Below are 23,201 nucleotides of genomic sequence, written 5' to 3' on the forward strand. Positions count from 1 at the left end.
TTTAAATATTACATTAGAATACAAGAAATTCCTTATGGTATCTGCAGCTTAATTTCAAATGATAAAGAAAAAAGAAAATACAAAGGTCCTGCCTACTATGCATATGACCCTAGGTTCAATCCTCAGCAGAGCAAAAAACAAAATATGACACACAAAAAAAAATATATGCAGATATTCACTGAATAACTTGGGTTTTTTATTGTTAATTATTCAAATTAAAACATTAGGACAATAAGGATCCTCATTTTATAAGCAAATAAGAGAATTTTAAAAACCACCTCTTATGAAACAGATAATCACTTGTTATATAATAATTTACTTACCAATACAGAAGAAAAAGCAGCAAGATAAAAATAACTCACTTTACAGTGCAATTGCTTCATTAAGAAAGAGATTTCAGAAAAGACCTACCTGGCTGAGTTTTTCCATATGTGTGACCAAAAGGGGAAACCGATGAACCAATGTTGAGTCATTTTCTGTGCTAACTTGCTTAACAATTGATCTTAGCAGTACTTCGCCATCATAAGCAATAGGGAAAATAGAAGTCAATTTAACAGAAGTGTGACACAGAGCTGACATAACAGCTGCGAGGAGTCGGCTACTTGATGTCTTGAAATTTGCTTCTTGAATATCCTTTTAAAAACAAAAATCCCATCAACAGTCCCAAAGAAATACTGAATCAATAAAATCCAAGTTTATGAATATACAGAGGTAATAACTGTTTAAATCATACAAAATTTTCTATCATTCAGTCACTGAAATTGTTTTATTACAGGATAACATCACATCAATGCCTTCAAACACAATTAAGTCACTATCTAAAGACAGAAAACAGTGATATGTAAAATATGTATACATCACACACAGATATGTAAAATATCTATATATCCATTTATATATCTATATCTCTATACCTATCAGTATATGTACATATATATCTCCACTCACAATCACCATTCTCTTTAGCACTATTTTCATATTTTTACTCTTAAGACTACTGAAGACATTTCTAATAAGCACTGACACTTTTTTCAAATTATAAAATGATGCAAAATTATAATTCGTGCAACTATTATAACATTTCAATAAGGTTCTAAAATTATGCTACACATTATACAATCTTTAAAGAAAATATTTTCCCCAAAGAAAATATTAAATATTAAAATTTATCAATAAAGGGCATCTTAATTTAAAAAATCATGTATGAATTATTTAATTCATCAAATATTTGTGGTACAAAATCAAGCATAAAAGGAAAGCCACATTCTATTCCATATGTTGAAGCAATGATTGCTAAATGAAACCTGTTCAATAGCAACAGAATAAAATAACAGTTTCAACTGGTAAATTGAGAGTGACAGAGTAATATATTCTCTAGTATAGACAACAGTTTGCCCCAGAAAATAAAGTGGAAAAATACAGTGATGGCCAAATGGATCCATGTTGCTGGAGACACCACAGCGATAGTAGTGAACTGTGTGGGGGCTAGGAGGTAGGTACCATGTTGTGTAATTGTGAAAGCCCTTGGGCCTTGTTCAAGACTTAGGGGAACATTCACTATTTTACTATTAAGGATGATATCAGCTGTAGATTTTTGGTAGATATTCTTTATCAGATTGAGAAATTTTCCTTATATCCTAGTTTCCAAAGATGTTTTTGTCACTCAGTAATTACTAATTTTGTCAAATATTTTTCTATAGCTATTGAGCAGATCACACAATTTGCTCTCTTTATTTAGTTAATATGATGAATTACACTGCTTTCTAGGTGCTATATTTACTTGTATTTCTAAGACAAATTCCAGCCATGGTGTATTATCTATATTATAGGATTTGATTTGATAATATTTTAAGAACTTCTATGTGCCTGAGTAATAATCATCTGAAAATTTTCTTTTAATATATTTGCAAGGTTTTGGTATCAATCAGGATAAGGTTAACCTCAAAGAATGAGTTGGAAAATATTATCTCCTGTATTTTCTGGTAGAATTTGAAGAAGGTTTGCTATTATTTATTTCTAAATGGTTAGGAGAATCTATTAACAATTTGAGGGCACAGAATTTTCTTTGTGAAAAAGTTTTTAATAATAAATTCAATTTTTAATAGATATAAGGCAATTCTGATTTTTCTAATTTTATTGTGTCAATTTAGGTTAAGTTATATTCTTGAAAGAATTTGATAATTTCCTCTAAAGTTATAAAATGTATTGGTATAAAATTGCCCATAATATTCTCTTAGTATAATTTTAACGTTAGTTGAACCTACAGTGATATTTCCTATTTCTTTTCTGATAATGGTATTCTGTGCTTGATTGCTTCCCTCCCTCTTCTTTTCCTTCCTTCCTTCCATGTGCTGGGAATCAAAGCAGGACAACCCTTTGCCTTTGTCAGCTACACTCATGGCCCCAACTATAGTTTCTTTCTCTTTTTTTATCAAACAAGGCTATAGGAATTCATGTTTGTGCATGTGCATGTTTGTATTTTTCCTAAGAGCTTTCTTCATTTTGTCTCCATTTTCTATTTCACTAATTTCTGCTCTTCACTACTGTTTTCCTTCTTACTTTGAGTTTGATTTGCTTTTCCACCTGGCTTCTTATGGTAAAGTTTATATACTGATTTTAAATGTTTCTTCTTTACTAATATAAGCATTTAAGAATATATATTTCTCTAAGTGATGTTTTAGCTACATCTCACATATTCTAGCATTAATTTTTATCTTGCAAAGTGAAATATTTTTTGTTATGATTTCTCCTTTAACCTATGGATTATTTAAAAGTATTGTCTATTTTCCAATATTTGGTACTTTTTCTCAAAATCTTTTACTATTAATTTCTAATTAAATTCTATTGTAATCTCAAAACACATTAAGATTTTAATTTTTAAAAATTTACTAAGATTTATTTTATGCACTAGTGCAGTGGTAGCAAACCTAGGGCACCCGTGCCACAGTGGGCCATTATCACTGAAAGCTCTCAAAGGTTCGCCATCGTTGTCCTAGTGTATGATCTATCCGGATGAACATGCTATGTATATTTGAAAATAATATGGATTATGCAGTTTCATATTCTAGCTTATAATATCAATTAGATTAAGGCAGTTGACTACACTGTTCAAATCTTCTATAGCCCTGATATTTTGTCTAGTTGTTCTCTTAATTACTAAACAAGGAGCCTTGAACTCTAATTTTCAATGTGAATTTGTCTAATTCTCCCTGTAGTTCTGTCATGTTTTCTCCAGAGGTATTTTGAAAGTCTATAATTTGATGATACACATTTATGAAGGTTATGTGTTCTTCATGAATCAATGAATGAATGACATTAGCATGGTGGCTCACTCCATCTTCTCTTCTTCCTATTTTTGTAGACGTGGAGGTGTCAATAACCACTTTTTGGTGCTGTCCTTGTTCTCGAACTCACTTGTTCTTTATTTCTCTCTCACACACTCACCTAAATTCACAGGGCAAATGAGCAAATACACAACCATATTTGCCAATTTTAAAACTAAACTTGAAAAAGCAATTAAAGAACCAAACAAATCTTTAAACTTTGCAATTCACATACATTAAACTGATTTGTAATTATTTTTTTCCTAATTTGTCTTTTAAAAGCCAAAGAGAGCAGCAGCCACAATTTACTGTCTTGAATAGTATTCAGCAATGCAGATTTTCAACTATATTTCACAAACTTAAATTACCTGATCCAAACAATTCAGCAGATCACAAAGGCATGCCCATTGCAGCGCAGGAGTTGGGTAGAAAGAATGGAAACAGGCAGTAAAAGTATTATGACATTCCTGCAGTACAGCTTCCAGGAGACTCAGAGGTTGACTGAGATATCCTTGAGGGTCATTATCCAGCTTCACCATGCAGTGATCAACTCCTTCTGATAAAATTTTTCTTAACAAAGTTCTAGTTTTTCCAATACACTCTGCTAATTTGCTAGTTTCTTCTATAACTGCTTTAACTGTAGCTTTGATGGAAAAAAGTAAGTACTTAGTAAAATATTAAATATGCATGGAAAAATATAATTCAGTAATTTACTATATACCTAAATATCATAAATACTTATAAGCTACAAATTTAACAATTTAGAGCTTAAACATGGTCCAAAATTTCTTTTTTTTAAATTTAAATAGAATTATAAAAAAAAAAAAACTGGTTTCAGTATTTAAATCCCAATCAGTTGTTGAAAATACTTCTATTTGACATAACTAAAGAGTATTTAATTTTGGCTCACCATGACTTTTTATCACAATGACACAAAACTATTTTATTCATTACAAGCAAATACAGAAGCATCAGCAAGCTGACTTTCTCCCCTCATTCCAGGAGAAGCTGAAAGGCAGGTAGTGATCTTTAACTCCTGATAATCTTTACATAAATCTTGAGGTCTTACATATTTTCTACCTGAAGTTATTTAAAAAATCATACCTGACACTGGGTAAATTTCACAGGTATAGACACGCAATAACCTCAAACAACAGGTACCAACGAAGCGCAGTCTCTCTAAATCTAGAAGGGTAGCTGTGAACTGGAATCCTTTTAATCCTCTAAGTTCTTCAACTCCTAAGACTAAGGTGGTCCAGCTCCAGTGAAGAATACTCAGCAATGATTCAAAACATTCCTAATCCAAAGTGTGAAAAAATAGAAAACAATTAGTTCAAGTGAAACCATGGAATGAATCGAATGGGAAGATAGTACATATAATTTAAAAACTTTACCTCGAACTCTTTAGTGAGTTTTGTTAGCCCAAATAACAGACATTCTTGTAGTTCACTTACTAAATTACCATTAAGAGCATCTCTGAAGTTTGACAAAAAGGTAAAGTAGATAGGCATTTATAAACACAACATTCTTCAGTTGTTTAACCTACGTAAAAATGCATTTTGAAAGTTTTCCTGTTCTAACCTATCTAGTATATCATATAAACAAGGGAAAATAACTTTATAAATATGGTACACGGTTATTTGAAAGGAATATCCAACTCTATATATTACTGCAGTAAAAATTATATATAAATAAGTGTTTTAGTATTTGGGCAATATAAAATAGCTTAATTTATGTCTACATATTACAATTTCATATAAGCTATATGTAGACATTAAATTTTTGATGATAATATTAATGAAGACAAAAATTGACTAAAATACTAAAAAAATCCTTACTTGGATGTTTTAAAATTCTAGCATATGGGTTTAGGGTGGACTTGCTTTGCTAGCAGTTATGAAGGGTCTGCAGATTTTTGTCATGGTTACATCATGACAGATACTTTGTAAATCTCAAAGTGAGGCACTTTGCTCCCCTGCCCCTATCAAATCACAGACATCTTACAAGGGTAATACCAAAACTGAGAGTTTATAGTTTAACCTTTTAGAGAAACAATGTTTCTTAAAGATTACAATTACTTAGACAAATACGCAAAACAATTATACAGTACAGAAAAAATCATAAAAAAAGACACAATGGAGATTTTTTTTTTTTACAATGGAGATTCTTACTTCAACTAAGATACCAAACTCATACTAAAAGGATGCAAAAGTAAAAAGGAACCACATTCTATTTTTTTTAATCCACACTGTAATAGGTTCTTTCTCAAGAAACATTCTGCAAGCTTCCACAGCTTCTTTGGAAGGTAAATTTGACAAAGAACTATCAAAATTTAAATGGGCACATTTTTAGTACATAATATGTGCATAAGGATATCAGTAATCAAAGATGCATGCATCGATAGTCATGAAAAACATGTAATAGAAAAAATGAGCATTTCTATAATAGAAGTGTTGAATAAACGAGAATATAATTATTCCATAGAAAAATATGCAACAGAAAATATTGACAAAGAGCCAAATATTTTAACAGGTAAACTGTTCATGTACTATAAAATGTTTAAAAAAACAGAGGAAAACTGTATCAGAAAAAACAAAACTATTGTATAGCATTATGTATGTATACAACTAGTGTAAGTTTTTGTATGTTTGTATGTGCAAAAATGGGGCTATAAATAGCTCAGTGGTAAAGTACTTGCCTAACATGAACCTGATCCCCCAGCAAGGCAACAACAAGAACAGCAATGAAGAAGCAATGACAACAATAACAAAACAAATGACAACGAAAACACACAAGGTCTGGAAGACTATCATAGTCTAAATATAAACATAGGTACATATGATGATAAGAATGAGGGAAAGAATCTTAGTACTACATACTTTTAGTAATGCTCTACAACATTTGCCCTATGAGGCACATGTGTTAACCTTGCAGTTTTTTGTTTTTGTTTTGGTACAGGGAATCAAACTCGGGTCCTTGAGCTTGTGAGGCAGGCAATGGAACCACTGAGCTAAATCCCCAGACCAATCTTGTGGTTTTACTATAAAAGGGAAGGATTCTTCCTAAGCATTTTACCAAACTGAGAATTCAGCTACTTTAATAAATCATTCACATAGTGCACTACAGCTAAAAAAGCATTTTATAGGCCCTCTTATTAGAAATTCATAATAATACAGTAATGTTACCTACTTAGATAATTTATATAAGAATCTTAATATAGGAAAGAGAAATTAACTCAGACATACCGCGATATTTTAATTACATCATGTTAAGTTTCTACTGTGCACTATTAATTCCAAATGCATAGTGCATCTTTACATGTAAAATAGGATGGTCAAGAACAGTGATGGCTTGGTTCAGGAACTTAATTTGCTCTGCAATTTTTGAAAAGATGGCCATATCTGTGTTTGTGTGGGAGAGATGGCCACAGCTGTGTTTGTCACCCAATGCAGTTTGCAAACAAAACCAAAATTTTGCCAAATGCTTGTTTGCAAACCAAATGGTTACAAACAAAAGTATTTGTGAACCTAGGCACTACTGTAGTTCAACAGAGATCCTAGGTGGGTAAACAACTCTCCTGCATAATTCCTCAAGTACTAACACTTCTGGGCCATCGCCATCCTTAATTTTTGCTTATTTTTTAATTCCTTTGTGTATATATAATTAGAAAAACTACCAGTTAGTTCATAAATAGCAAGGCTATGTAATCTAGGTCTCATAGGAAACACCTTCATTTTTCATTTTTTAAAGCATGTACTATCTTTGGCTTAGAATATAAACACTAATGCATAAGCAAATCTAAGTTCATGAAGCTATGCTATGATAAATTCTTAGAAGAGAGTGGCTAAATTCTAAACATCACATAGTTTAACAGAATGATGATTAAAAACCTGAAAGTTTTAAAATGGCTCACCACAGAGACAGTTCTTGCAAAAGATCTCTTTAAAATATGTACAGGCTCACTGGTTTGCTGTTTGCCTTTTGAAGCACTGCTATCACTGGTTGGAAGTCTGAAGACAGCAGATACATATAAAATAATGTTTAAAAATATATACATTTTTGCAACAGTTAAATATTTAAATTATGCATTTGATTTTTTTTGGCTAAAATGCTAATATAGGGTTTTTGGGGAAACATTTTCCAATACTAAATTTTTTTTAGCATTATCTTATCAAGTTGGTAAGGCAGTGTAGTAGAGGCTTTCTCCTCTTGCTAAAGTATGTATAATTTATGTTCTATAGTAATGCTTCCATTTAATTCTACTATTAAAGATATTCAACTAGTAGTACCTAGTAGTACTCCAATGCAACTTATGTTCAGAAAGTTACATTTTTACAAGTACTAATTACAAAAGATTGCATGTAAAACAAAAAAGTTCCTTCTTTGAAAAAATGAGATTTGTAACATTCACATTTTTTAATTGATTACTAGGAAGGAAGATATGTGGGAATGAGAATCTCAACACACACATACCCATTTTTACAGCAGCACAATTTATAATAGCTAAATGTTAGAAACAGTCCATATGCCCGCTAACCAATGAATGGATAAAGAAAATGTGGCATTTATATACAATGGAGTATTACTCTGCCATACAAGATAAACGAGATGTTTTTAGGTAATGAATACCATCTAGAGACTATAATCTTAAGTGAAATAAATCAGACACATGTTTCAGACACAACCCATTGTTTCCCTTGCGTGAGAAACACAAAGCATTAATGAGGAGTAAAATGGAGGATAGACTGTGGGAAGTAGGAAGAACCTGTTCAAATTGGGATGGGGGAGGGGCAAGAGAAGGGAAGTAAAGGAAAGGGGATTTACAAAAAGAATGGAAGGGAAAAAATAGAAACAGCTTTTGTAAATGGGGAGAGAAAGGATTCAAGGGAGAGGAAGGGAATTGGAAAAAAAGGGATTAAAATATATTATGTACATATTCATATTCCCCATGATGAATGTGATCAGTATGATTGGCAAACATGTACCAATAAAAAAAGATTAAAAAGAAAGATATTCTCATATTCTAATTATTTCTTGTTTTTTTACTACTTTAAGGAAGACAACATTTTTAGTAAAAGTTTATATATACCCATTTGAATTCTTCTAATGTTGAAATAGCAACTTAAGTGTAAACTTTCATATGTCTGAATTACTGTGAATTAAAATTCTTATTGTCAATATATAATAAAGCAATTACTATTTAATATTTCAATTAGAGTTGCAAATTTATCAGTAGTAAGGGATTTTCCAACTCATTCCAAAAGATAAAAAATGTAAGACTATAGTAAATTGAAGAAGTTTACAACTAAAGTATTCCCACTCTAGTAAACTGATCAAGTATACATATACTCCCCATCCCAATTTAAGGTAGATTATTAGGTTATAGTATCCTGAAATTGATAAGAAAATCAAGGACATATTAAAAGAATAAGTTATCAAAATATTATTAGCATAATACAAATAATTTGAGCCCTTAGGCAAAGTTTAAATGTAACGTAGAAAATGTTTTAAAATATACAAAATGTTAACTAAATTAAACCTTCGTTATATTGGTTAATTTCTACCAGAATAATTTATTGAATATTTCAATAATTTCATCCTTATTATGCCATTTATTTTACAATGATTCTACCTTAGAGCAAAAGAACAAGCCACATTAACTATAAGTATGCTAAATACCTGTATAATAACTGAGGTATCTGACCAGCATTAACATCCGTACCATTATTTGATTTCTTTGAACTCTTAAACTGGAAAACAACCCTAGTAAGAGAAGGAAATAAAAAAAGATAGCAAAAGTGACATGATCTAGGATTCATTAAAAAAACTATAGAACTGACAATCATATTTTCAAACCCTATGTTAATAAAAAAAGTAAAAAGTTACTGATCTGATCTTAACTCAGTCAATCAGTAAATAAAGGAAATGAGCCTGTGCAGCAGCAATTCCTAGGTGAGTAGCTATCCCATCCCAACCAGACCACCAGCTCAGTTTTCAGCACAGCAGTAAACTTTTAACATGAATTTCTACTTGCCAACTGTACAAAATCAGCCTGACTTGAAGTGTTACAGGTGTTAGCCTCAAAATGCCATAATGCTGCAAGTATGACTGAACTACATATGGAAACCACAGTCTAGAATCAAAGCAGTCTCCTCAGTTCTAGCATATGATCTTAGAGTAAGCTGTAAGGGATATACAGGACAACAGATTTAAATTTCCTTCAGCAGTCTTCTTGAATATTCAACCACAAGGAACACACCTCAAAAATCAATTGGCTTTTATGATTTTTTAAATGAGTTTTGTTTTATCATCTCTGTTTTAATTTGAACCAAAATGAATTGTACTATTAAAAAACTCCTACACACTTCAAGTACTTAATAAACTGAATATCTGTTCTATATGATAGCTCTATGGGACATATGAATCAGAGTAACAGTACAAAGAATGCTCATTTGGAGTCAACAGATTCCAGGACTAGATTTGGCTCAGTCATGTGGTAACCACACGAATCTAAGCAAATCATTTTTGTTCCTCTAGTGCTTTGAGTTCAAAATAGGATTAATAACTGCTTCACAAAGTTGTTGAGGGCATAAATTACTCTATACAGTACACGAAGGTAGAAAAATGTTTCTACATTTCATTAAAACAATACATCTCATACCAAAAAAGGTTTCCAATCTATAAATTGTTTATATATGCTGTTAAATTTAATTGCAAGTATGTTTTATTTTATGGCTCCAAAAACGTCACTAATCCTTTTCAGCTTCCTCTATCATTCCAAATTTAGCAATAAAACTTTTAAACAATTTACTATCTAGAAATATATACAAACACTATCACATAAGAATAAAGAGCAGTAGTCTTATTAATTACCTCCATGTTCTGTCTAGACCTTAATTTGACATATGTGTCTAATTGGCATATGAGGTTACCTAAAGTTAAGGTTTAATAATTATGTTTATGCTCTTAGTATGCTTAGTTATATGACGCATATATCTTACTCAGTGAAAGTCCTCTGAGCTTTCCAAACATTATTATACAAACAAAAATGAGAAGTGCTTATGCAAAACTTCAACATTCTACTTACCCATCATCTGTGGTAATAGAAGCTTGTCCATGTGATCCACAGTCACTGCTGGGTCCTGACACTCGAGCCCATGCTACATACCACCAGCCAGCTTGCAGGAGAACTGGTTCATCAAACATCATTGCATACTTTTCTCTGAGAAATATTAATGAGTCAAAGACAATGCCTTTGCACTTGTCAAAATTATAAAAAAGTTCTTTATAATCAAAATCATGAAATTAATTATATTTTAAGATTCTCTTTGGCTAATAATTAAAACTCTATTTTTGAAAAGTCAGGACACAAAGACAAATAGCAGCTACTTACATTACAGTGATAGAACTGTCTGTCTTTTCCCTCTTTCTGAATTCTATAACATGCTTAAATCTTGTCAACCTTTTATATTAAAATAAGGCAAATATTTTTAAATTAATGCTTTAAAAAGCATGTCAATTTTGCAGAAAATGAAAATTTGAACTTTAGTTTTAAAATTATTTTATTCAGAGTAAGTGTTTTTTAAGGTAGCATGTTTGGAAAATAGCTCTGGAGCCAAGCGTACTGGTGGGAGGACTGGTTTTGTGACTTAACTAGGGGACTTTGGGCATGTTGCCACATTCTCTCTGTACCTCCATTTCTTTATCTGAAAACAGATGAAAATAATGCCTAGTTTATTGAGTTATTCTAATAACTGAATTAATTCAGATAAACTGTTTGAAACTGAAGATTTCACACTAGACTAAAAATTTTATGAATTTTGGAGAGGACATAGAGGTGTAGCTCAATGGAACAGCACTTAACCATAATATGTGAAGCCCTGGTTCCATGGCCAACACCATTCCCCCCAGACCCCTGACCCACCCCCACACAAAAAAATTAGGAGAGAAAAGTCAGATATAGATTGAGAAATCTGTTAAAGGATATAAGCAAATTATAAAGGTCTGGGCAATAGAGTAGAAGGAATTGGTTGTAAGTGGGACTGAGGGAATAAAGAGGATTTAAGGACAAAAGAGAATATTATATGTTACAAATGAATCTGCAGAGATAAAAATGTTTAAAATCTTTGTAGATAGGAAGCGGTGGAAGGGTTGAAGGAGGGCAGGGGGATGGGGAAAAATAAGAACCGAGCTGGATTATGTAAAGGTGCAAATTTCCAAAGATGAATGTCATTATATTGCCTATCTTAAATGTACCAACAAAATTAATTCAAAAACAATGTTTAAGAGAGGATCAGGAAACTTTAAGATGTAATGTTTTTCAGTGATAGACGGAGAAGAGTAATAAACTGAAAGTAAAACAGATCCTAATGTTGTTTCCCTTAAAAATCAGGGCTAATGGAGAAAATCTAGATGTTTCCTATGCATGAAATTATACCCGGTATTTGACTTATAGTCAGATGCTCAAAAATAAATGGTGTAATGGTATATTTCTGTAATCCCAGCACTCTAGGCTAAAGTTCAGGCAGAAGGATCACAGGTTTTGGCCCAGCCTGGACAACTTAGCAAGTTAAAAAGTAAAATTTAAGAAATGAATAAAAAAATTAAAAGTGAGGGAGGATGCTGTGGATGTAGGTCAGTGCAAAGGCTCTGGATTCAATTGCCAGTATAAAAAAAATAAATACATACATAAATAAATAAAATAAATATCAATGGCTTATTAAGGCTTGGTGAAATTAACTAATATTAACTGAATTTCCTGAAACTTCCCCTTATGTTGATTTGTAGAAACATTAAAGATTACAAAAAAAAAACCCTCATGATAATCATGATAATAATTAATGCCTAAAGTGAATAAACAGTCAAAATTTTCTTTAAATTCATTCTTAGGGTCTCAAAAGTATGTATCTAGCAAAAGAAAAATCAATGCCTTCTTATCATCCTTATTTCAGAAAAACTTTAATTTTCACAGCAAAAAGCCTATATATACTCCACAACATTTTCTTAAAGTAGTTAGTAGGAAGTATAGTACACTATTATCACTTCCAGGCTCAGTTTGTATTTTATCCCATCATAATATTCCCTGACTCTAATCACTAATCTCTCAGAGCAGCACTGAGATAATTCCTAGGATTACATAGAGAACTGATAAAAATCTAAGTCTCATTTAATGATCCTTCATAAATAAACATACTGATTTTAGTAAGCTCCCAAAAACCTTCAGTAAAGCTGATACCCTAGTGCATTATTTTACTACTGGAATGATATCAGGGTACACAGATGATCTGAATTATGCCCTATATTGACTAACTGACAACATCATAATGTATATTCATAACAGTGGCTGTATCATATGGCCAAGGTGTGTATTAGTCTCTACCATCTAGGTTTGTGTAAGTACTCTGTATGAATCACACAAGGACAAAATCACCTAACAAACTATTTCTTAGCCCATTCCTAGGTGAGGCATGACTGAATTTTATAAATGTTATGACTGTAGCAGTCACTAGAACAGTAGCATACTAGGTGTTGTCTAAGAGAAAATAAATGTGTAAAAATATATATATATATTTCCATTTTATCATCAATGTTGAATCGGCTTATCTTGTGAAATAATACAACGAAGAACACTAGTTTTATTTTTTGGTTTTTTTGTTTGTTTGTTTTTTGAGACATGGTCTTATTATGTAGTTGAGACTGACCTGGAACTTACTATGTAGCCCAGGCTGGTCTCGAACTCACAGCGATCCTCCTGCCTCAGCCTCCCAAGTGCTGGGATTACAGGCATGTGCCACCACACCTGGCTTGAAGAACACTAGTTTTAATTCAGCAGCATCATTAAAAATGACACTTGCATCTTCTAGTATAGTCATATGCTATGCAATGATGTCAAAAAGAGACAATACACAGGATGGTGGTTGGACCCTATGGCCAAACTGTGTAGTAGGCTATACCATCCAAGTTTGCATAATTATGCTTCATGATTTTTGCACAAGGATGAAATCACCTAATGGTGTATTTCTCTGAAGTATCCTATCATAGGTTAGGCATGACTGCATATTATTTAATTTCTTAAGCACATACATAGGAGATTATTTAAAGTGCCTTTTAACATTATATTTATGCTTTATAATAAATTTTAAACTTTAACCATGTAAGAATTATACTGAATAAAGAGCAACTTTTTACCTAGCAGCACAGTCATAAGCCAACACATCAGTCTCTGCAAGAAGGTCCCCATCAGTTTCATGGTCTCCTCCATCTGGACCCAACTCAAATAGCTGGGGAAAAAAGGAAAACAATTTTTCCCACTCATTCATTAGGTAAATCTACTGAAAAATGTGTTTATAATTTTGTGAGAATTTAATATGAACTGAACTACACAGTAGGTAAAAGTAATGCAGCATGGAAAAAGGAAAGATGTAAAGCATAAAAAAATGGCTATTAAAAACGGGGAGAACCACAGTTTGAATAAGGCAAAAAAAAGAAAAGATATCAAATGGGAAATGTTTATGAGAAAATAAAGACAAATTATGAGGGATTTTTAAAATAGATTAGTTTTTTAAAAAGCCTTTTTTCTCTGGACAATTATAGTAGGTAAATTACAAGAAAGGCAGATAAAATACTGGACAAGTATTGTGCTAATTGTTTAAACTTTTGAGTTCTATTCTGTTGACTTGGAAATCTGTCTCTAACCTGGATCTTCATCTCAACAGCCACTGAACAATGCCGTTCCCCCCATAACTTGATCTTACTATTTCTAAAATTATTATTCATCTTTTCCTTTGCTTTCCTTCCTTAGTCTGGGTACTGGTACAGTTATTCATCCAATCACTCGGGCACAAAGCCCTTTTCTTTATTTTTCTGTCATCATTCTGTTTATCTATTCACCAATGCAATCATAACCCTATTGCTGGCTGAAACACTGCAATGATGATGTCTTCTTAGGTCTCTTGTCTCCCTGTTTTAACCCATGGACAATGAAGAAGGGTTTTGCTTTGCTTTATTTAATGACCCTAGTACTCAGGAAAGTAAGCAGCTGATCGGTATACTTTCTAAAGCTGGAAGTTTTAGTGGTTTCTTATCTTCTTCATAGCATGATACAAAGGTCCATAACAATTCGCCCTTGATTTGGGTTTTCTTACATTCAAAACTATTGGAACACATACTATGTACAAGGGACAGTTTAAGAAATGAGCATACAGGGTAAACAACACACACAAAAAATGAGGGCTACAGACTGGTGAGGACCACTCAGCTGTGCACATAGCTCACTGCTCCCCAACGTCCAGTGACCTGGGCCTTCATTGGAGCAGACCAGTGAGGACAGCCCAACTGTGAGGGGAGCTTGAGCTCACTATTCCGCTACCTCCAGTGCCCCAGGCCTTCATCGGAGCAGACCAGTAAGGACCACTCAGCCGCATGGGGAGCACGCTGCTCCCACACCTCCAGTGCCCCGACCTTCATCAGAGCAGACTGGTGAGGATTTCACAGTCACCTCTGAAGCATTCACACCTGCCCCCCATGCTCTCGGGCCTCCTGGTTGTGTCAGTACCTGGATCCAAAATGCAGAGGAACAGGTGGTCATAAAGGCCATTTTACTGAGCTCCAGAAGATAGAACAGAAGTGAACAACTGCACAAAGGCACATCAGACCTCTGTAGATGGTAAGCTGGAGGGATCACCACCTTCCACAAGAACTTGGACTATCTTCAGGGCAAGGGCAGCTGGAATCTGCAGTACAACCTGGCAGAGTTCAACCCTGAAGGACATCAGGGAGCTCAAAATGGGCCTTGCAGCCAGAATTCAGCCTGAATCTCAGAGGTCTGCTGTTGGCTAGCTGAGATTAATTGACTTGGTTCTGCACGTTGCTGCCCACATTGTCTATTGTGACAGCAGAGATATATCCTGAAAGAGGCTCTTCAATTTTTTTCTTTCTTTTCCTCTTATTTTTATTTTTCTCATTCTTCAAATTCCTTTCATCTTTCTTCTTTTTCCCAGGCCATCTCTTGCTCCCTGACATTATTCTTCATATACCTTTTTGTTCCTCTTCCTACCCTAATTAGGATTTATTCTTTCCTTTTCTTCTCTCTTTTTCCTTCACTCAATTGTCATTAGTTTCAAAGGAAAGCGAGTACAATTTATAACTTCCCTATTACTGTTAAGTTGCTGTATTCTTGTCTTTGTTCTTGCATTCTGTCTTTCCTTCTTGTCTTCAACAGTTTCCTAGAGTTTAAGTGATCATACTCTGTCCTCTGGCTTCACTTGAAAGATTCCTCTACTCTTTTATCTATCTATTCCTCTCCTCCCAACTCCTTCAAAGACCCCATCCTAAAGGGTAAAGTTACTATATAGAAGATTTTTTTCACTATAAACATATTTTGGGCAGTTCCTTGATTTTTTATTTAACTCACATGGTTATAGGTGGTAGATTAATAACTATCACAAATGGTCAATTTCTAAGCTGTGCTTAATGCTACTGTGTTGCTCATTGTATCAACTGGGCTAAAGGGTTATGACTGATTTAATGAGTTGTTCTTCCTGATATTATGAAAATGAGAGAGTCTATGACTCATTAGAAGCTCAAAACCTAAAGAGCAGCTATATCAGAAAGATCAAAGTACTAACCCAGGAATTAAACCAAGGACAGCCCCCCCAAAAAAAGAGAAATAGTTAAGTGAGGCACAAACACAGACTTCCAGGTTACAAATGGCAAACTCCAGAGGAAACGAGGTGGAAAAGTCTGACAATCAACCACCAGGACACCCTGAACTCAAAGCACAGCAAGTAACCAAATAGATCAATCGGGCTCTAGAAAAATTCAAAACAAATAATATTCCAGATAACAACAGAGATGCTGAGTACAATGAAAGGCATGACTAGAGACTCTAGAACAGAAACAGACAAAAAAATAGATGAGCTCAGGACCAGGATAGAAGCCATGAATATCAGCATAGGAAAGAAATGGAAACCTTGTGTGTTCTGCATAGGAAAGAAATGGAATCCATGAAACAGATTCAAATAGATATCCAGAAGATCAGCAGAATGAACAAATGTAAAGATAGAATTTCAGATATAGAAGATAGGATGGTAGTCAGCGACCATGCAAAGAGAGACCTCTTAAAATAGTAAGGGGTCTTGAGAAATAGATCCAGCAAGTCCTAGATGATACAAGAAAAATAACATAAGACTGATAGGAATCGCAGGAGAAAGTACAAATGACTTAAAAAAAAATGTTCACAGAATTAATGACAGAAAATATCCCAAAGAGAGGGGAAGAATTTGACATACAGATAAGTGAGGCACATAGGACTCCAACTAGCTATGATAAAAAAAAAAAAAATCTAAACTTAGACATGTAATAGTCAAAATCCCGGAAACCCAAAAGAATAAAATACTACAAGCCATTAGAGGAAAAAGAAAAAAAAAATCACATGCAAAGGAAAGCCCATCAGAATCTCAGAAGACTTTTCAACACAAACCCTCAGGTCAAGGAGAGCATGCAGTGAGGTATTTCAAGCCCTAAGAGAAAGCAACCTCCAACCTAAACTGATGTATTCTGCAAAACTCTCTTTTAAAATGGATGGGGAAAGAAGATACTTCCATGAGAAAGAACACCTGAGAAACTTCATGAACACCAAACCAGTGCTACAAACAATTCTAAACAATATCCTAAGAAAAGACAAAGAAGGTCACAACACCATGAGGCTCAACAGAGCAAATCAATTAGGCAAGGGAAGGAACTAAAGAGAGGGGGGAAAACTTAAAAAGAGCCAACAAAAGGACAATAACACGACAAAGAGAAGTCAATAAATATATTATAACCAGCAATGTCAAAGGCCTCAATTCACCAACCAAAAGAAACAGACTGGCAGAATTGATTAAGAAGCAAAATCCAACAATATGTTATATACAAGAAACACAACCAGTTCAAAAACAAACTCACAGACTGAAAGTGAAAGGATGGAAAACAGTTCTTCATGAGGCAGGAGCCCAGAAAAAAGCAGGGATAGATATTTTATTTGCAGATAAAGTAAATTTCAAACCAAAACTGATTAAGAGAAACAAAGAAGGCCACTATATCCTTGTAAAGGGAACAATCCAAGAGGAAGAGATGACAATCATAAATATATATGCACCAAATATTGATGCCCCGAACTATATAAAACAAATATTAAGGGACATGAAAAACCAAATAAGAACTAATACAATTGTAATGGGGACCTCAATACACTACTGTCACAAGTAGACAGGTCACCTAGACAAAAAACAACAGTGAAATACCAGAACTGAACCAAGCTTTTGAACAAATGGACTTAATGGACTTCTACAGAGTGTTCCTACCCACAAATTCAGAATATACATTCTTTTAGGCTCCACATGGATCATTCTCCAAGATAGACCACACAGTAGTGCATAGAACATGTTTAAATAAATGCAAAGGAATCAAAGTTATCCTATGTGTATTATCAGACCATAGTGCAATTAAGCTGGAGATTAATAACATAAGAAACTGTAAGAACTTCACAAATGGAAATTTAACAACATTCTCCTGAACAATCAATGGGGCACAGAGGAAATTAAAGAAGTAATTAGTCAGCTTTCACAAATAAATGATAATACCAATAGAACATACAGGAATTTATGGGATATTCAATGAAAGCAGTTCTACGTGGAAAATTCATAGCAGTGAATGCCCCCAATAGGAAAAGAGAGAGAGCTCAAATAAAGAACCTAATGGTGAATCTTAGGCTCCTAGAAAAGGAATAGCAAGAAAAACCCAAAGCAGGAACAAGGGAGGAAATTATAAAGATCAGAGCAGAAATCAATGCAATGGAAATTAAGAGAATATAAAAAAAATCAATGAATCGAAGAGTTGGTTTTTCTAAAGAATAAATAAAATCCATAAACCCTTAGCCAACTTGTCAAAAAAAAAAAAAGAAAGAAAAGGCTTAGATCCATGGAATTAGGAACGAAAAAGGTGAAGTCACAACAGATACAGCAGAAATCCAGAGGACTGTCAATACCTACTTTGAGAACCTGTACTCTAACAAAATGGAAAACACAGAAATGGATAGATTTCTTTCTTTCTTTCTTTCTTTCTTTCTTTCTTTCTTTCTTTCTTTCTTTCTTTCTTTCTCTTTCTTTCTTTCTTTCTTTCTTAATTAATTTTATTGAGTTTATTGGTACATTTTAGGGATACAGTACAGTTACATTCATTGTTGGGATCATGTACCTCTACATGGCAAGGACAGATTTCTTGATACTTATGAATTACCAAATTTGGACGGAGAAGATAAAAAAAAAATTCTAAACACTCTAATTACAATCAGTGAAATTGAAAACGTAATTAAAAGTTTACCAACTAAGAAAAGCCCAGGTCCTGATGGATTCACTGCTGAATTTCACAAGACATTTAGAGAAGAACTACTGCTACTATGCTTTAAACTTTTCAATGAAATTGAAAGAGAAGCAATACTTTCAAATTCATTCCTGGAAGCAAGTGCTACTTTGATTCCAAAACCAGGGAAAGACTCAACCAAAAAAGAGAACTAACAGCCAATCTCCTTAATGAACATAGATACAAAAATCCTTAATAAGATACTGGCAAAGAGAATACAGAGGGTCATCAAGAAAATCATACACCCTGACCAAGTTGGATTTATTGAAGGGATGGAAGGATGGTTCAACATATGTCAATCAATAAATGTGATACACTATATTAATAGAGTCAAGGATAAAAACCATATAATTAACTCAATAGATGCAGAAAAAGCATTTGACAAAATTCAACACCCATTCATGATAAAAACCCTGCAGAAAATTGAAATAGAAGGTCATCATCACAATTTGATTAAGGCTATCTATGAAAAACCAACAGCCAGCATTGTATTAAACGGCCAAAAATTGAAAATCTTCACATTAAAATCAGGAAGAAGACAAGGATGCCCACTATCACCACTCCACTTCAATATAGTTCTGGAAACATTAGCCACAGCAATTAGACATGAGAAAGAAATTAAAGCAATAAAGAGGAAAGGAAGAAGTAAAACTGTCATTATTTGTTGACAATATGATACTCTACATAGAAGACACAAAAAACTCTGCCAAAAAACTTCTAGACTTAATTGACGCTTTCAGCAGAGTAGCTGAATACAAGGTAAACACTCAAAACTCAGTAGGGTTCTTGTACACAAATAACAGACTCACTGAGAGAAATTAGGGAAACAATTCCTTTCACAGTAGCATCCAAAAAAGAAAAAAATGAAGTACCTAGGGAATCAGTCTAATGGAAGAAGCAAAAGACCTCTACAATGAAAACTACAGCACTCTGAAAAAAGAGATAGAAGAGGATATAAGAAAATGGAAAGATAGCCCCTGCTCCTGGGTAGGAAGAATCAACATAGTGAAAATGGCCATACTACCAAAACTGCTATACAGATTCAATGCAATCCCGATTGAAATAGCTAAGTCCTGGAAACAGCCTAGATGCCCATCAATGGATGAATGGATAAAGAAAATGTGCTTCTTATACATAATAGAGCACTACTCTGCCATAAAGAAACATAAACTTGAGTTACTGTAGGAAAATGGATGCACCTTGAGACCATAATGTTAAGTCAAATAAATCAGACATACAAGCTTAAATATTGCATGGCTTCTCTTCTATGAGAAACCTAAAATATAAATAAAGACCAAAAAAAAAAAAAAAAACCAAAAAAAAAAAAAAAGACAGATACTAGGAAGCAGGGAGATAGATCTTTTTTCTCAAATGGGAAGAACAAGACATGGATGTAAGAGAGAGGGAGGAGAAACAGGTAAGAAATGGTAATTAAGATATATTATATACATGTACCAACTTTCCAGAAGGAATGTAAGCATTCTGTACTATAAACATGTACTAATAAAAAAAGGGCAAAGTTACATAATGAGAGGGAAAATATTCAAGCTTATAGTAAATTTTCAAAGAGTGGACATATAGTTTTCTTAAGATAACTGCTAGCCCTTGGGGAAATGATGAGGTGTAACAAATACTCAACTATTTTAGTTGCCTGCCAGATGGAATTCATCCCTCTACTTTATTTCTCACTTTATTACTGGTCCTAAATCCTGGAGTGATGATGTCTATTTATATAGCATTTGGCACTAAAGATGCTATAAACACTTCAGCTACAACAAAATGTCCCCACATCAAAATAGTTGTGTCCCTATCACTAAAATGGTTATAAGAATATATCTACATAAAAAGGTACTGTTATTTCTACATTGCCAGGGAGTTCAGAACAGAAGATTGAGACTAACTGACAGTTTCTCCTTAGTCTTAAATCACTGAAAAAACATTTCCTTTTCATTTCCTCCCTTCTTAGCCACTTCTGGTTTTTTAAAATTTTCATTAATATATGTTAGCAGTCAGTAGATGATTACATTACTCATGAGTTTGTACATGTACATAACACATCTCAACTCTTTTTTCATTTTCTTCCTCTCCTTTCTTCTCCTTTACTCCCTTTTCTTTGATTTCTTTCTTTCTTTCTTTCCTTCCTTCCTTTCTTTTTCTTTTTTTGCAGTACAAGGGATTGAACTCAAGACCTTGCAGTTTTGAGGTAGGCGCAGCTCAACTGAGCTAAATCCTGGCCACCCTTGATTTTTTAATGTTACTGATTTAGTATTATTGCATAAAACTAACAATGTTTTCCTCTACCTCTGTAAAAAGAGGCATTAACAATTAAACCAAGTTAAAAAGAAAAATAAAAGGAAGCTTTAAATAATAAACTAAGTAAAAATCAACACCTTCAACAGAACAGGATAAAAGTGTCAATGAAATTTACCTTAATTTTAGCAGTATATTCTCCTCTACCTCCAAATAGACCAAGACCACCAAGTAAAATATCAGTGTCAGCACAAAAACGGATAGCTTCTACTGAGTGGGCAGAGTAACCCCAGCCCCCTCCATGACCTAAAAGATATAAATTATAATCTGTGTTTTAAAATATCCAAATGTATTTCAGTTATAGAATAATATTTTCTAAATCTATGTATACATACTTTCAAACCTATTTACTACACTATAATCTTCTTTGGAATAAACTTTCAGTACTGCTTGAGTTTCTTCCTCTGTACTTGCAATGCCCATTTTTAAATCCTGCATAGCAGCCAAGGTATCCAGACAACCTAAAACAACAAACAAATAAAATTCGACCCTTAGAAATTAAAAATTCCTATATTATTAATAATATTAAATTCTGTAGAGCAGTGGTGATAAACCTATGGCACATGTGCCACAGCAGGTTGTTTGTATCACTGAAAACAGTAAAAGGTTCACCATTACTACTGTAGAAGTAAACTCTGGATGTGATCAACAAATATATTCCAAGCATTAAACACTGTTTCATGGAAGAATACTTAACAACCAATAAATCTTCTCCACTTGGTAAATTATCATATTTAAATATATATTATGAGTTTTATGCTAAACTTAATCTCTGAAAGTGGGAGTCACAACATTTGAGCCATTTTGAGGTTGTTTCTTCTATTAAACTGTCTGAATTACTTTAGTTTGACTCTTAAAATTCTACTTATTATTTATGTTTAGATATGACATGTAATTTTATAACTGGAATATGATTTCATAATTGAAGTGCAAGATAAAAGTAAATTTTAAAGCTTTTTTTTTGCTAGCATCCAAACCAGAGTAAGCTTACATCCCCAATTCAAGGATCCTTTTTTTTAAAAAAGTCAACAAAATAGGCATGTGTAGTGATAATCTCACTATTCTAGTACACTCAGATAGGAGGAGTACAAATTCAAGCCCAGCCAAGGCAACTGAAGGAGACTGTCTCAAAAAACCAGTGGATGGGAGTTGGGCATGCAGCTCAGTTTGAAAGTTTGAAAGTCTGACCTCCAAGGTCTCTCTCCAACACATTCAAAAAGCAAGAAATTAGGTAGCTATGTAGATTGCAAGAAAATTTCTAGTAAAGAAAAACATATTGCAGAAGTGCTATATCTGTAAGTAATTAAACAGGAGTCAAATTGATATGGTGTGGGAATGTGTTATATAAGAAACAGAAAACTATATTTTTGCATATAAGTTAATTATATATTCTTTCATGGTGTTAGTACAGGTTATATGCTATATTTTGTACCTAGCGTATTATTATTGTTTAACAAACACAAAAGAATGTCATACAAATGTAATACTATTAAACAAACTCTAACCCTCAGCACAGCACATACCAGTGCAGATTAACCAGACACCATATAATGACCCTACCTAGAATGTGCAAAGCTGCATGAGATCGAGTGGTAAGAGCCCTTGATCCTGTTGGTAGGGCAAGTTCAGGACTTAGAATACTACATCTGGACTGCATGTCTGTTGCAGAAGGAAGTCTGGCATCCGCAACTACTGCATTGTAACACCACAGTTCTCTGGTATTTGGTCGAAACCTTTCAAGAAACAGAGTAATAATAGCACCTCAACATGTAGTTTCATTTGAAAAATTTCTAAAATATAATTGACAATATAAAGAAAATAAATAATATGATCAACTTAAACAGGGAAATATAGCTCATTACATAGCTAAATATATAAACAATAAAGTAATTTGAAAAGTAATAAAGTTTGCAGTGCTTCTCAGATATAGCAACTGTACATTTAACCGTGTTGAAAATTTCAAAATATACATATAAATATGAAACTCTGTACAGCAAAACCCCATTGAAATGTTTGAAGACAAAAGACAAATTGAAAGAAAATACGTGAAAATCAAAGCATGGTGGTGCATGCCTGTAATCCCAGAACTGGGGAGGCTAAGGCAGAAGGATTGCAGTGAACTCAAGGCCATCCTGGACTACATAGTGACAATCTATCTCATAAAAAAAA

The 23,201-nt window shown here is 33.3% G+C and overlaps 1 protein-coding gene across 1 annotated transcript in view; it reads right to left on the minus strand.

Annotated features, from left to right (window-relative positions):
• Mycbp2 (MYC binding protein 2) overlaps positions 1-23,201 on the minus strand; it is a gene marked incomplete at its 5' end in the record, with an annotated part of 279,711 nt that overhangs the window by 142,751 nt on the left and 113,759 nt on the right. Inside the window, 10 exons of the mRNA XM_033760909.1 lie at positions 412-633; positions 3,692-3,966; positions 4,428-4,620; positions 7,237-7,333; positions 9,003-9,086; positions 10,411-10,545; positions 13,512-13,603; positions 21,151-21,278; positions 21,368-21,493; positions 22,593-22,765. Coding sequence (XP_033616800.1) covers positions 412-633; positions 3,692-3,966; positions 4,428-4,620; positions 7,237-7,333; positions 9,003-9,086; positions 10,411-10,545; positions 13,512-13,603; positions 21,151-21,278; positions 21,368-21,493; positions 22,593-22,765 — 1,525 coding nt within the window. The remainder of the gene's footprint in view (positions 1-411; positions 634-3,691; positions 3,967-4,427; positions 4,621-7,236; positions 7,334-9,002; positions 9,087-10,410; positions 10,546-13,511; positions 13,604-21,150; positions 21,279-21,367; positions 21,494-22,592; positions 22,766-23,201) is intronic.

The sequence above is a fragment of the Fukomys damarensis genome, unplaced genomic scaffold (assembly GCF_012274545.1).
Source record: "Fukomys damarensis isolate Sample0158 unplaced genomic scaffold, DMR_v1.0_HiC HiC_scaffold_6, whole genome shotgun sequence".
NCBI classification, from domain to species: Eukaryota; Metazoa; Chordata; class Mammalia; order Rodentia; family Bathyergidae; genus Fukomys; species Fukomys damarensis.